Source organism: Abramis brama (assembly GCF_963993115.1).
Source record: "Abramis brama genome assembly, chromosome: 18".
Lineage (NCBI taxonomy): Eukaryota > Metazoa > Chordata > Actinopteri > Cypriniformes > Leuciscidae > Abramis > Abramis brama.
The window spans coordinates 28,629,964-28,644,225 of record NC_139980.1 but is presented as its reverse complement, the minus strand read 5'-3'; the positions used below and the strand labels follow the sequence as shown (position 1 = coordinate 28,644,225).

The following is a 14,262-nucleotide window of genomic DNA, read 5'->3' as shown; positions in this document are numbered from 1 at the left end:
TTGATGCTATAATAGTAGTGCCCCATTCACTCCCATTCAAAAGGCAATTTGACTGAAAACGAAAATAGGGTCAAACTTAAAAGTGGCGTTTCCATTCTAATTATGCTTTTAAACGAAAGTTTGCCTCAGGTAGATTAACAAAAAAGACCCAAGGTTGCATTTACCTTAGAGTTACCCTATAACTGATTTAAACTGAACAGCCCTCAAGATTGTCATGAACATTGTCCCTAAAATGAAGTGAGATACTGATTACAGAAACACCTTATTGGCATAAAACAAGACCTCAGGCTGAACTTGCAGGTTTTACAGTTGCTTCTTTTTAAGCCCCTCAGAAAGTCATGAATTCACAGAAAAACTTTACAGTAGACACTGTGGCAGGGTCTTGTTCTACCCCAGGATGCTTTGCAGGATGAAGCTGTACGGTGCTGAGTAATAACAGAGAGGTTAATGTGAGGCACAGACCAATCATAATTGGGATTCTGGGACCAGGAAGTGATTAATGTGGTTATTGGAATGTTTTATCAGAGGCACAAGACAAATTTAGCAAGCTGTGGATTGTGTTAAGGGCACTCTCACTTTGTAATGCCTGGAAAATAAGAAACTTATTTAAGTGCATTAGGTGCTGAGTGGTTTAAGTGCATTTCTATGTGGTTGCTAAGGTGTTCTGGATGGTTGCTAGGTGACTTCTACAGGCCCAAGTCAAAAAAGGTTACCTGAAATGCTCCCTATGGCTTGAATCTCTTCCTTCAATGTAAGTCTTGGTGTTGTTATTGTTAAATAAACTATTTTAAAATGATTGATTTTGATATTTAAATTAAGCTGAAATAATATATAAATATTAGATGAAAAATGTTAACAAAAATTAGAAATGTTGCTTTGGCGAATTTGGCTAAAGTTATTAAAACTGAAATAAAAATTAATTAAAGCTAAATTGAAATATTAAAATGTATTAAAAGCTTTAATGGCTTTATTGTGAAAATATAACAGAATAAATGAAGAGAAAACAACACTGATATTTGATATTTTAAAATAAAATAAATCAGAAAAAAACAATTATGCCCAGTTATACACTGAATTGTAATATTCATGGTTAGTGATTTGTTTAAATCATGCACTCAATAAAATATCACAATAATAATGATTGCCTTGGCAAACTCCATTAATATTTCAAAAACATTAATTTCTCTCCTTATAATGGACAAAGAATTACTGTTTCTCCAAATAGCTGAGCTAATCAAACACTGAATATTAACACAGACATCTGAAAAGCTTTCACAGGTTTCAAATTATCAACACAACGAACAAAGCCTTCATGAGAACAAAGCCAGGAATAAATTGCTATTGTCAAAAATATTATCAGGCAAACTCATTCCAAAGGCCTTTTAAGAGGAATGGAAGCACAACCATGAAAACACAACCATGACTCTATTGTACCTACAGTTTTCCTTTTATTAACCCGTGCAGCTGTGGCCTACTGCAAATGTGAAGTACAGACTGCAAATGTAGCACGAGATTGTTTAATTCAAAGATGAGCTTTGGATTAAGCCTGAGTAGGTATATTATGTTTGCACCCCCCTCCAGCCCCGACTCACATCTGGTCTCTGTGTCAGACTCAAAACCACTCTGAATTACTCTCAAGTCAGCTGATTACCCAGATGACGTGTAAATGACGGCTCTACCACAATCCCAAATCATCACGGTAAATCCACTTTAATTCCCCAAGCAATCTATGTAACCGTTGAGGCAGCTGTTTGCGTGTTTTCTGATTGGAGTTCTGCATTAATCACTGATAATCTAAGAAATGATTCACTGTTCAAATATACAGAGCAGAGACTGTGAAAGCATATTTCTAAAAGTCTGATATATCTATTTTATACAAATACTTCCTTAAATTACAACACAAGAATATTCATTCAAATCTTATAAAGCCAGGATAAAAACACAATGGGTAATCATTCAGATAGATGTTGGACTCATATGTATTGCATACAATAATAAACACATGCAATATTAAACTATAAGGAACTCTTTGGTGAAAAAACAAGAGAAGATATGGTTTTACATCAATTAAAACGACAAATAAATCACAATCATATTGTGATAAAAGACACTTAACAATAAGGTCCCATTAATGCATTATAACTAACATTAATGAGCAATACAGTGTTTATTGTTAGCTCAGGTCCATTAAATAATATGAAGACAACTTTTAATTTTAACAGTGTATTAGTAAATGTTGAAATTACCATCAGCTAAGATTAAGAATGCTTTTTCAAGATTGGAATCTTATTGTAAAGTGTTACCAATTCAATAAATATTTGAAATTCACAGAAACACTCTGGACTCCCCAAATGCCAATACAGAAGGTCGCTCTCCTACTGCATTGCTCCATTATGATTTCAAAACTGAAATTATGACATATGCCAACCACTGCCTTGCCATTTTGTGGGAATTTGCTGCCATCTAGTGAAATAACTTTGTACTGTATATTCCTTATATTTGGGCCTGATATGAGATGGTCCTCACTGCAGAACACGAAATCCAGGGGGAGGAGTTGGATCCAGATTACATATACCTAAACCTACCCATCTCCACTCCCTGATCCCTAAACCCACCCCTAAACCTACCAATCTCCACCCCTTAGCTCTGGATCCAACTCCGCCCCCTGGATCTTGTGTACTGCAGTGAGGTGCTACTGCCTGATATGGCCAAACTCAAAAGAGTCCACTCTCGATCATTGTTGGGTCTAACACCTAACAAGTAATGAGAGTTATGTAATCAGATTACTTTTAACAAGTAAAGTAATGCATTGCTTTTATGTTTACAACAATATACCTGAGTTACTTGTTAAGTAACACAAGTTGCTTTCCTCATTTATTGACTGACAGCTCTCCTGTCCCTCGTGTTGAGAGAAAATTTAAGTGCAGAGGCATTGTGTGCGCTGTGTGAACATTACTGTAGTTCTAGACTAAATATGAACATGCATTTACTCATCTCACTTGCACAAAAATAGATTCAATATTTCTCAAAATGAATAAAACGGTGAAACAATGTAATATAATATCTGCAGTTTCTAGAGCATAAGACTTCAAAGTATAAAGTCTGCATTAGAATGACCCAGTTTTGCACAAATAAGCAGATAATACTGTTCATCACATATTGATGTAGCCCTTGACTTGCCCAAGGGCCTCAACAATGATCTAACCTTGCCATAAGTGATTCCTAAGTAATTAACAAAGCTATTAAAGTGCAGGTGGTTTGTGAGAAAAATGCACGAGGTTAGTTTCAGTGACGTTCTGCTCTCAAGTCATTAGGAAGAGCAAATATGGTTAGATATTTACTTTAATATTCTGGTATTATTCCTGTTTTTAAATAAAATAAATACAAATAAAATAAAATAGCATTTATATTTGTAAATGCACAAAGTAAATGCAGCTTAAGCACAATTTTGTTTCGTTAAATTTTCATGATGACTGACTAAGCAAACCCCCAAATACAAATTTTTACCTTCCAAATGAAAATATGGTATGTCAAGTCAAGTCAAGTCAAGTCAAGTCAAGTCACATTTATTTATACAGCGCTTTTTACATTACATATTGTTTCAAAGCAGCTTTACAGAGATAACAGGAAAATAATGCAACTAAGTTTGTTTCCAGAAGAAAATAGCGTCACAGTCCAACTTAAGTAAGTTCAGTGATGTTTAATTTTTGTTGTCAAAAAGTTAATTAAGTTAATTTATATATGAAGAGTTCAGATGCAAAAGCCTCTAAGTGCCATCTGAAATTTTTTTCTAGAATGATCATTTTTATCAAGGCCGTATATTTAATTTCAATAACTTCACATAAATGGCAATGCAAATTACCTATTAATTGTCATTTAAGTGAAATTACTGAACTTAAATATACAAGCTTGATAAAAATGACCATTCTAGAAGAAAATTTCAGATGGCACTTAGAGGCTTTTGCATCTGAACTCTTCATATATATATATAGCCATTGTCCAGCTCAGTTCACTTCTCATATAATGGTGTATAATATTATTGTTGAATATTAAATTAAATGTTAAATTAAATGTCTCCAACTAAGCAAGCCAAAAGCCAATGGCAACAAAGGTGAAAAAGGTGACAAAGGCAAAAAAGGCAACAGATTTCAAGGTAAAAATCCAGTTCTGAAGTTTAAGTCTTCAAGTCTCATGAGTAAAGTTAATTCATATTTTAATTTGATACATTTATGACATGAATTGGAAGGAGGAATATCACTGGTGCAGTTACTCCACTAAGGCATTTAATGACACTGGAAAATGACAATTGGAGAATAATTGAGCGGGTGATTTAACATCACCTCAAGGCCACCGAAGGTCAGTGGATAGGGGCAAAAAGGTTTAGTGTCACTACTATTTGGAAAGTAGTAAGGAATAAACAGTGTATACTGCACAGCATTATATTTTTGCTAATTGAAATTAGTTATTTTTTTTCCCCTAACCATGGCAGAAAATCTCATCTCAGCACATTTGATGAATGGCCACATTGTATGTTTAAACGTGTATTCTCTTCAGAATGCATACATTTATCGAGCCGACTATGGAACCTCTACGTGGAATTGACCAGTAAGTGTCGATGAATAGTGTTTTTAAATGTTATGTCAAGTTTTTATATTTTATTAAAGTTTGAAAATTTTAATGTAGTACATCTACAATCAACCTACACATATTGACTGCACAAACTTACCTATATTCTGAATTGCAACCATGAAATTGACAACACATATGGCAGAACAAACTTAATATTTATTAATATCACAATACACTCTGCAAATACAAGAAAATTATTTCACAATTTGTATAAATAATTAGTGGATGGATCTTACTTTATTCTTGTAATTAAATAAACATTGCAGATTCTACAAAACCAATACATACTGTAAATAAATTAGTGAATATTTGACATTTTATATACAATAGTAAGAAATAACTTCAGGAGTCTTAGATTGTGCTTGTCAACAGCTCTATAGAATTATAAGAAAACACAAAATGAAGCATAGGCTGTGCTATAAAAACAAAAAGGCATTGCTGAAAAATAAAGTACTATCTGTACATTGACCATGTGCCTGTGTTTTAGTCGTTACAGGTTTCTGGCATATCGCTCCTTTGTGAGCTGGTGCTGGGGTTTCCTTGGCCGTCGGGTACATGTCGTGAGTCCAGCCTGTGTGGTGATGAGGGTTCGCCGTGAGTTTCCAGATGATCAGGGCAGATATGTTGGTTTCCTACAAGCTGATGATTGAATCTGGACACCATGGTGGAGATGACTTCCTCCTTGTCTGGCCGCTCATACTCCGCACAAAGGTCTGGTGGTATGGGTATCTTAAGTACCTCATCCATGTATGGAGCAGGGTCCACAAAAACATGCTCAAATATTACGTCCTGCAGGTCATCTAGGTACTCTGTGCAATAAAAAAATTTTATTTGTAGATATTAAAGTATTTTACCCTAACTTTCAGGAAAACTTGCAATAACACTGTTAATTTATATTTAATTTTATAAAACAAAAAAATTAAAGCAACTCACTGAATGTTGGTGGTGTCTTCACTTGTTTGATCGTGCATTGTCCTTTCCTGGCCTTTAGAAAGTTCACTTTGAATAGTGGATGTCCTGTTGATGATGTTGCTTGTGCACGACCAGCATTTTCATTGTAATGAAACACAGCCAGGTATAGTCTGCCAGGTATAGTCTGCAAGTGCACAGACACAATTCAGGAAAATAGCCTATAGTGATGTAAAGTTATTTTAACAGCAGTTCAATTACCTGCACAACATTCCAAGAAATGAGAACACCACATTTTTTGGGGCAAACCGTAGAATGACACTATGAAATGACTCCAAAGATGAAGTCTGGTGATGTGGACTTAGTTTGGTGAGGTCCTTCAAAATCCGCGCGTTTGTCATCACTTTCTCCAGCTTGTAGAATGCCTTTGTTCCTATGAGAAATGATACAAAAATTGCATTAATTACAACTGATAACTTTAATTTTAGGTTATTTACACTTCGACTAACAGTCCCTTTTTTTTTTTTTAAATGTCGTGTTGCATAAAAATAATATTTGTTTACAGTATCATACCGGCAACAAGCCACTTGTTTCTGTTATTATACAAGCCACTTATAAATCTCTGTTATTGAATTTGTACGATTTATAATGAATAAAACCTTTTCCGATGTGCCACACATCATAAAACTGGTTGATGTTACGTTCTCTGAGGTACTTTTGTATTTGTGGGTGGCGGTCCGTTACAATACACTCCAGAGTAACAACACGAGCTTCCAAGGCTCCTCTGTAATCCTTCTGGTATGTGGTAGCTTCCTCCCACTTCGTTACTCTGAAATAGACAAGTAGGGAACGAAACAATCATCTTAGACAAACCAGAAGTTTTAAACTTCTCAAAATGTATTTTTTTTAAATACTGATATTTCTTCTCTCCCACCTGAACCAGCTGTGTGTCCACAACGGTGTTGGTCTGAAGGTCCATCAGTGTATAGCTTCCAAACTTTGCAGAGTGGCCTTTGAAAGTAATAATACACAAAGCGTTATTACCACGAGTGCATTGAATTCAGTTAGATACTACCTATAACTACTATGCATGTTATGCTTCATGATCCGGAAAATACCCGAGCATCCATGCATCCTTCTTATTTACAACTATGTACCTGGTGAGTCAGCCCTCATGTCACCTCCAACGATGACCCTTTCCCTTTCACTCAGGCGATCTAGCGTCTCATTTTGCCAGTGCGTCCACTTGTGCACTATAGCTGGCTCAACGTACAATCGGGAATGGCGCTGAAAGGTGTCATACTTGAAAAGCTGCAGATTCATTGTAGAGCATATCTGGTGACACAAAAAGTGGCCAAGATTATGTAGCACACAATTAGTTTTAAATAATACATTTTAACATGGTAAAGTGTTAATAAAAACTTGTTAATGTACTTGATATTTCATTTACCTTTTCGAATTTGTAGAATGAAGCCCCACAAAGATATACTGCAGCAGAAACATGGAGGTTCCCAGCTGAAGTACTGCCTAGAACCGGCTGGCTGTTCCATTTGCGTGAACACTGACAGTTTTTGCAGAGTTGTTCAACTCGTATAAAAGTTACGTGCGTTTTTTTTGAGAACGCACAGAACAGCTCCGCTTGCAAACCGGGCACACCTCAAACAGCTCCGGTTTTATGAATGGGACAAGATGCTTGAGCACTAAGAAACAAAAACTCGTATTGGTTAACAAATATTAAATACAAAAGTAACAAAATATAATAATAATAAAAATAATAAAATTCTGAACCAGGGGTGTTAAACTCAGTTCCAGAAGGGTCAACAGGCATACTTGATCTTTTTTAATGAGCCTTAGAGAGTTGATTAGCTGCCTCAGGTGTGTTTAATAATGATTAGAGGTAAACTCTGCAGTGCTGTGGCCAACAAGGAACTCAGTTTGACACCCCTGTTCTAAAACAAATGCACAGTTTTGAAACTTACGGCATGTCTGCTGTCTCCGTTAAAGTTGTGTCCGTCTCTGCTGGATCAAATGTATAATCTTGCTCTTCAGGTGCTACTACAGATGATGTGTCCATTAGGGTTTCTTCGTCATCCTCTTCCTCCAGTTCCACACGAGGTCTCTTTGATGGCCACTTTATAGGTGTAGAGATCCTAAATATTAAACCAGCTGCTGGTGACAAACTGTCAATGTCCGAAAATGTATCTGTCGTCTGGACACCTGTAATATACAAAGTAGTTGTGTGTTACTGTTATGTGACACTTATTGTGTAACAAGACTAGTTATATAAACGCGTAATACTTCTAGATGTGTAGCTGGATCACAAACAGTTGGCACTGCTACATCCTTCAGGAGCAATTTTTTTGCAAAACCTGCTTTATACTGAGCCTCATTCAAAACGCTGTCCGGTGTAAAATGATTCGAGCAGACATATATAAATGAAGGTGATTTGACTATAACAATAACATTACAATGAACACAAATTTGAAAATCTCACTACAAATAATCCAGAATTTAAGACAAAAGATAATAATCCTACTCTGGGGTGCGTTTCCCGAAAGCATCGTTAGCCAACTATGGTCGCAAGTTCCCTCGTTACCAATAGAGTTCAATGGACATTGCGATGAACTTGCGACCATAGTTGGCCAACGATGCTTTCGGGAAACGCACCCGTGCTTGTTACACTTCCTCACACCTGAAACTGATCGAGCGAATCTCCTCAGCTTCTTCGATCAAATCATTGATGTTTTCCGATCAAACCATGGATGTTGTAACATCTGCTCTAAGCTGGGGCGTTTAGTTGGATCCCGGGCTAGACACTGTCTAATCAGATCCCTGCAGTCTGTACACATTTTAATAAGGAGAGAGCTGGTTAGTCATGACCATGTGACCTGGCATACGTTGGCTCGCTATACGTTGAGCTACAGTATAAATAAAAATTCTGACACACTACAACCTTTAACTTTCTGTACAAATCGTTTGCTTTATGTGTGTTTATCAATGTTATCATCATTATTCACTCACATTTGGATAAGTTGGGGTTCTGAAATGTAACTCTGGCTTGTGTGATTTCCGTTCTATCAAGAAAAGGAATACATGTGTTCGACAACATGTACAGCAACACTCCTAGAGACCAGACATTTGCTGGGACGGCGTGGAATCGAGGTTCTGTAAAGACTTCAGGTGGGAAGTATTGCAGAACTCCTGTAAGAAAGACATTTGCACATTGTTGAGCTTTTTTTTTTTAAAGCATCACCAAATAATTAGTATGTCACTACCTTCAGGTTTTCACACTCCCAAAAATGCTCACCCCTGTATATCTTGCTCTCGTAGCCTTCACTACTAAATAGCTGACCGCAGCCAAAGTCTATCAGCTTGAGATCTAGCGTGTCTTTCTTAAACAGGAAATTCTGCGCATGAATGTCATTATGGAAAACACCACGATGGATGCAGTGTTGCACTGCCCGCACAGCCTGTCTCATGATGACCCGTGAGAAAGTGTCATTCCAAGGTCGACGAGTGATTGAGTCCAGCAAGGTCTCGCAGGGCTCCGGATACTCCATAACCAGAGTGAATGATCTAGGATGTTCAAACCACTCGCACAGTTGTATGACGAAGGGGCTTATGGGTTCTCGCTTCATCATCAGCAGCAGCAGCGCCACTTCTGTAACGAGAGGTTCGGGATTCCCAGGCTAGAGAGATGAAGCAGACAGAAGGTTAGCTGGGTAAAAATCTGAAGAAAACATCATTTTGAAATGTACTGTTCTTTGATCTTTTTAGATGCGTTCAAAAGAGCCTTTTCAGCTCAAAGTTATTTGGTGCCTCTAGGCTTATTTGTTGATCACATACATTTATACCTAATGCTTCCTACGGGTGTGTTAACTACAGTAATCTGCACTTAAACAACTCAATACACATTCAGGTTTTGGCCAACTTACAATATTAAGATAACGATTGTTGTTAATCTTGCGTATCCGCTTGATGGCAACCTGCACAAAAAAAAAAAGACCCAGTTTCAATAACAGTAACAGTATTAAAGCACCTGGCCTTGAACTAAGTATTAAACCATCTGTAAATGGTTTTAAATGTGTTTTGATGCATGCAAGAGCAAAATGTTTGTACAATTCAGTAAGATTTACCTTTTTGCCATCAAATTTGCGTGTTCCCAGGAATACGCTGCCAAATCCTCCGGATCCAATTAACTTTTCCACGTTATAGAGAGACTTAAAGGACTCTGAAAAACAAACAGAAAAATATGAGACAATTATTAGCTTGCTAGATCCATTGTTTTATTTACAAAATATCAGTGCTGGTCGAGCAACAGTAAATCGGACATGTTAAAAACTTGACTCAGTTATGCATGAAATAGCAAAATCTCTATCTGTAGACTTTACACTGCCCAACCTTATTTCAGTCTCACCTGTTGAGCTCTTGTTCACTGGAGAAGCCTCCACGGCACCCTGAGCAGTTCGGCCAGTTGATGTCTCTGTTGGAACTTGACCTGGCAGCGGATGACACAGAAACTCTATGAGGCTGTCGGACCTAGACAAACCCTGTCTTACCTCAGGGAGGGAACAAGCTAAAGATGACATGATGTCCGGAGAAGAATCTGTGGAGACAATTCTCCAGGATCTGGAGCGGCCTGAGGATGGAACATTTCAGACATCAAAAACTGTTTTTGTTTTAATTTATTTTTTATAATATTAATTATCAATGTTAGCGATCACATCAAATTGTTACTTTGGTTTCACTTTATTTTGGTCCCTTGAAGACATTCTATAAATCTATAAGTAACACTGCACCTGCATGTCTACTAACTCTCATTAGAGTATTAGTAGAGTATTAGTAGACTGGTAGGGTTAGAATAAGTTGACATGTAGTTGAAAAGTTACTTATAGTCAGTAGAGTGTCTGTTCCCAGATCCATTGTTTTATTTTAAAAATGTCAGCGCTGGTCAAGAAATTAATATTATAATGGGGGAAATCATTTTAATATTCTGTAAAAACAAGCCTTATTTTGAGTGGAAAACAAGATAATACTGTGTTGGAGAAATAATGATTTACCATTATTTGGCTTGACGCCGGTGTGATCTGCAGCAGGTGATGATGATGGTTCAGGAATAAAAGGCTCCACAACATTCACAGCACTACTGGAACAGCAGCTGAAAACACCCTTCGTAGCCTCCCAGATCCTGAGGCAAAGACCAGGTCTCTTCCTATGTTCTGGAGCTTTTTCTGAAATGAAGAAAAAACTAATGAAAACAACTATTAGACCCATCTCTGACGTCAAATTAAGCAATAATATAATGACATAACTTAATTTTACTATTCAAATCTTAATAGTGCAACAGACCCTCTGCAAACTCTTTATTGTGATGCTCCTCCCAACAGACATTCAGTTGTCTATAAGTAACATTGCACCAACATGTCTACTAACTCTCATTACAGTATTAGTAGAGTATTAGTAGACTGATAGGGTTAGAATAAGTTGACATGTAGTTGAAAAGTTACTTATAGTCAGTAGAGTCAGCGCTGGTCGAGAACATAATATTATAATGGGGGAAATAATTTTAATATTCTGTAAAAACAAGCCTTATTTTGAGTGGAAAACAAGATAATACTGTTTAAAATAATGTTGGAGAAATAATGATTTACCATTATTTGGCTTGACGCCGGAGTGATCTGCAGCAGGTGATGATGGTTCAGGAATAAAAGGCTCCACAACAGTCACAGCACTACTGGAACAGCAGCTGAAAACACCCTTCGTAGCCTTCCAGATCCTGAGGCAAAGACCAGGTCTCTTCCCATGTTCTGGAGCTTTTTCTGAAATGAAGAAAAAACTAATGAAAACAACTATTAGACCCATCTCTGACATCAAGTATGATCTCATTTGAAAGCTGACAGCTGGCAGTTTATTGTAAATGTAGAATTAATTATTGTCATAATGAAAAAAATAGTTATAAATAGCTTCAAAGTTTTGTAAAGTTATTAGAAATTTATTTTTATGAAACATTTTCATGAAAATATAATTGAAGTTGGCATTGTATCAATCTAGAAATGCACTGCAGCTAAAGCCACATGTCTGACCCTGTTATATTTAAAATCTGAAGCTGATAAGGCTAAAACTCTGTATTTAGTTAAATCAAATCAAATCAAGTATATTTGTATAGCGCTTTTCACAATACAGATTGTATCAAAGCAGCTTCACAGTATTAAAATAAAATAATACAACAAAGTTTGTTTCTAGTGGAATTTATTGATTGATAGAATACAATTAAATATCCCCAAAATATCCTCATATTGAAAAAGTTAAATGTTTTTCAATATCATGTCATATGACTTTATTTTGATTAGACTCTAAAATGCTACTGATGTTTAGTCATCATCTATTCAGTGTTTTGTCTCTATTGTTTTGTGGTGCAAACAAGCCCCATTCAGTCTCAGTCTCCCCATACACACATTCACACCTCTCCAGCCTGGTTATGGCTCTAAATATGCATTTCTTTTGTCTGCATTATAGCTACTAATGACTGGCTATTCACAGGCTATTCATAGGGTTTCAATCCCTAATTTCTTTTATCAAAGTTCTCACTTCACATTTGAAACTGTATCAAATGCCCTTCTGGAATAAAGATTGAATGAACATTTCAGAAAGCATTCCTATTTAGAAAAAAATTATAAAATAATAACTGCTAGGTGGCAGGTGCACCTGGGGCGAGCTAGCATGTTAGCTTAGCACACCATCAATTTATGAGATTAAAACCATGTTTGTGCTCCAAACTTACTTTATAACGCAAGTCGAGTGTTTTAAATAATCTTAGTGATCTAATTTGGCTTCAGATAAAAAAAAAAAAATCAGACAGAAAATATATTATGTTATAGTATTCTGCATGATGATAAAGTCTATATCGATTAGCATTACATAATAAATATAATCTATTATTATGAAAATACCTGACATGGCTCGAAGAACACAGGCAAATCAAATATCATTGCAATCATGTTTATTGTCTTCAAAACGTCTTTATGTTATAGTGATCTCTGTAAGCTTTGAATGTGTTCGGGACTTCCTGGAATGTCACATGATTATGGCTCTTCTTCATCTGTTCTATAAATTAACTATACTGTGCATAGGGCGCCCTCAGGCTGTTGGTATGGATTGAAAACACAGTACATCAGAGTATCAAGCGCTCATAATCATAGATATCATATAAACGCTAGATGTCTTATGGCGCAGTAACTTCCGGCATCACCGTTCGGCCATCTTGTCTCAGTGAAGCTGTGCATTAAGGTGAATGATCAGCATGCACACAAATCCTCTTATCTCGCTGAAATCTTGACGGATTTACAAACGGTTTGGTTTCTTACAAACGTTATTAACGTGGCTATAATTCAGAATGCTTGAACATGTATGTTATAATTTTTCATATGTATGCAGTATATGTATGCAGTGTCATAACTACATCTCTGACGTTTATAACAAACCAAACCGTTTGAAAATCGGTAGAAAATTGAGCAAGTTATGGTTATTTAAAAGTACATGCACCATTAAACAAGTGAGCGAGAACACTGTGGCAAGATGGCCGCCACGTGCGGACGTCGACCTCCATTGGCCAGCAGTGCGCACGAGACATCTAGCCTTTATATATGATATCTATGCTCATAATGATTACATCGACGCATTTGGGTATAAATTCAATAAATATTATTCCTGTCTATAGAAATCTGATGTAAACCTATGAGAATCTATCAATATTTCTCCAAATCTGCACATTTTTTAGCTAAAAGCCCTGAGGGACGTTGTTTTGTCCGGTTTTGTCAAGCGCTGTCATGACAACAGCACAGTTTTTTTCTGAATGGGAGCGGCTGACGCTCATAATTCATATTAAAGGTATCGACGCATTTTTTCATTTCATAACCCCTGACACAAATTAAGACATAACTGTCACTATAAGTTTCTCAGAATTCAATAGTGGTCAAATACTGAAACCTGAGTCTTATATCTTTTTAATGATGTATAGTTTGTCAAGGTATAACATTAAGGCCCTGTTTACACGAGAACGCTCGCGGGTGAAAACGTAAAAATATTTTATCAGATGTGCCTTTCGTTTAGACGGCGACGGCGTTTTCGGAGCTTAAAAACGCAAAAAAGTGAAACCACCCTCCAGAGTGGAAATCTTAAAAACGCTCCACCGTCGCGTTTCCGTCTAAATGGAAAAAACCGATCAGTGCTTCACATTGCCACCTAGCCGCCTGGAGTGCATACTACATTGAATTTCACACACTTTTGCGTCACCATATGCACGCAGATTTCCCCCCGATAACGCTCGTCTAAACGCAGAATAAAAAGTGATCACTTTTGCGTTTTCTCTTCAGATCGTTTCCGTGTAAACGTAGCCTGAATCTGATAGTAACTTTGAACAAAAACAAAAAAAACCAAACAAAAAAAACGCTTCAGTGCGTCCGCATTTTTCAAAAAGATTGTGAGCTAGACTTGAGCTGAAAGAGGGGGGTTTCATGACCCTTTAACAGGTTAAGTACTTTTAAAAACAAGTACTTCTGTACTTTTACTCAAGTAAAAATCAGTCTTTTCAACTTTTACTTGTAACTGAGTAATTATGACCGCCGCTAGCGTAGCTAGCGAAAGCGGTCATATAGGGATTGTCAAAGTTTTTTTTTTTTTTTTTCCTCGTCATCTACTGAATTTTTCGTCAACGATACCAGGGAC

General features: G+C 36.6%; 1 protein-coding gene across 1 annotated transcript; it reads right to left on the bottom strand.

The window, feature by feature from the left end:
• Positions 1 to 4,776: 4,776 nt before the first annotated feature.
• Positions 4,777 to 12,495, bottom strand: LOC311068350 (uncharacterized protein; the record flags this gene model as incomplete). Its single annotated transcript, XM_084090733.1, has 16 exons — positions 4,777 to 5,438; positions 5,563 to 5,725; positions 5,800 to 5,971; positions 6,198 to 6,367; positions 6,473 to 6,549; positions 6,696 to 6,873; positions 6,989 to 7,238; positions 7,518 to 7,755; positions 8,560 to 8,739; positions 8,846 to 9,227; positions 9,474 to 9,524; positions 9,675 to 9,769; positions 9,956 to 10,177; positions 10,599 to 10,769; positions 11,190 to 11,357; positions 12,489 to 12,495. The coding sequence occupies 10 exons, from the start codon at positions 12,493 to 12,495 to the stop codon at positions 7,196 to 7,198; spliced, it is 1,557 nt and encodes a 518-aa protein (XP_083946859.1). The 3' UTR covers positions 4,777 to 5,438; positions 5,563 to 5,725; positions 5,800 to 5,971; positions 6,198 to 6,367; positions 6,473 to 6,549; positions 6,696 to 6,873; positions 6,989 to 7,195.
• Between the last annotated feature and the right edge of the window lie 1,767 nt (positions 12,496 to 14,262).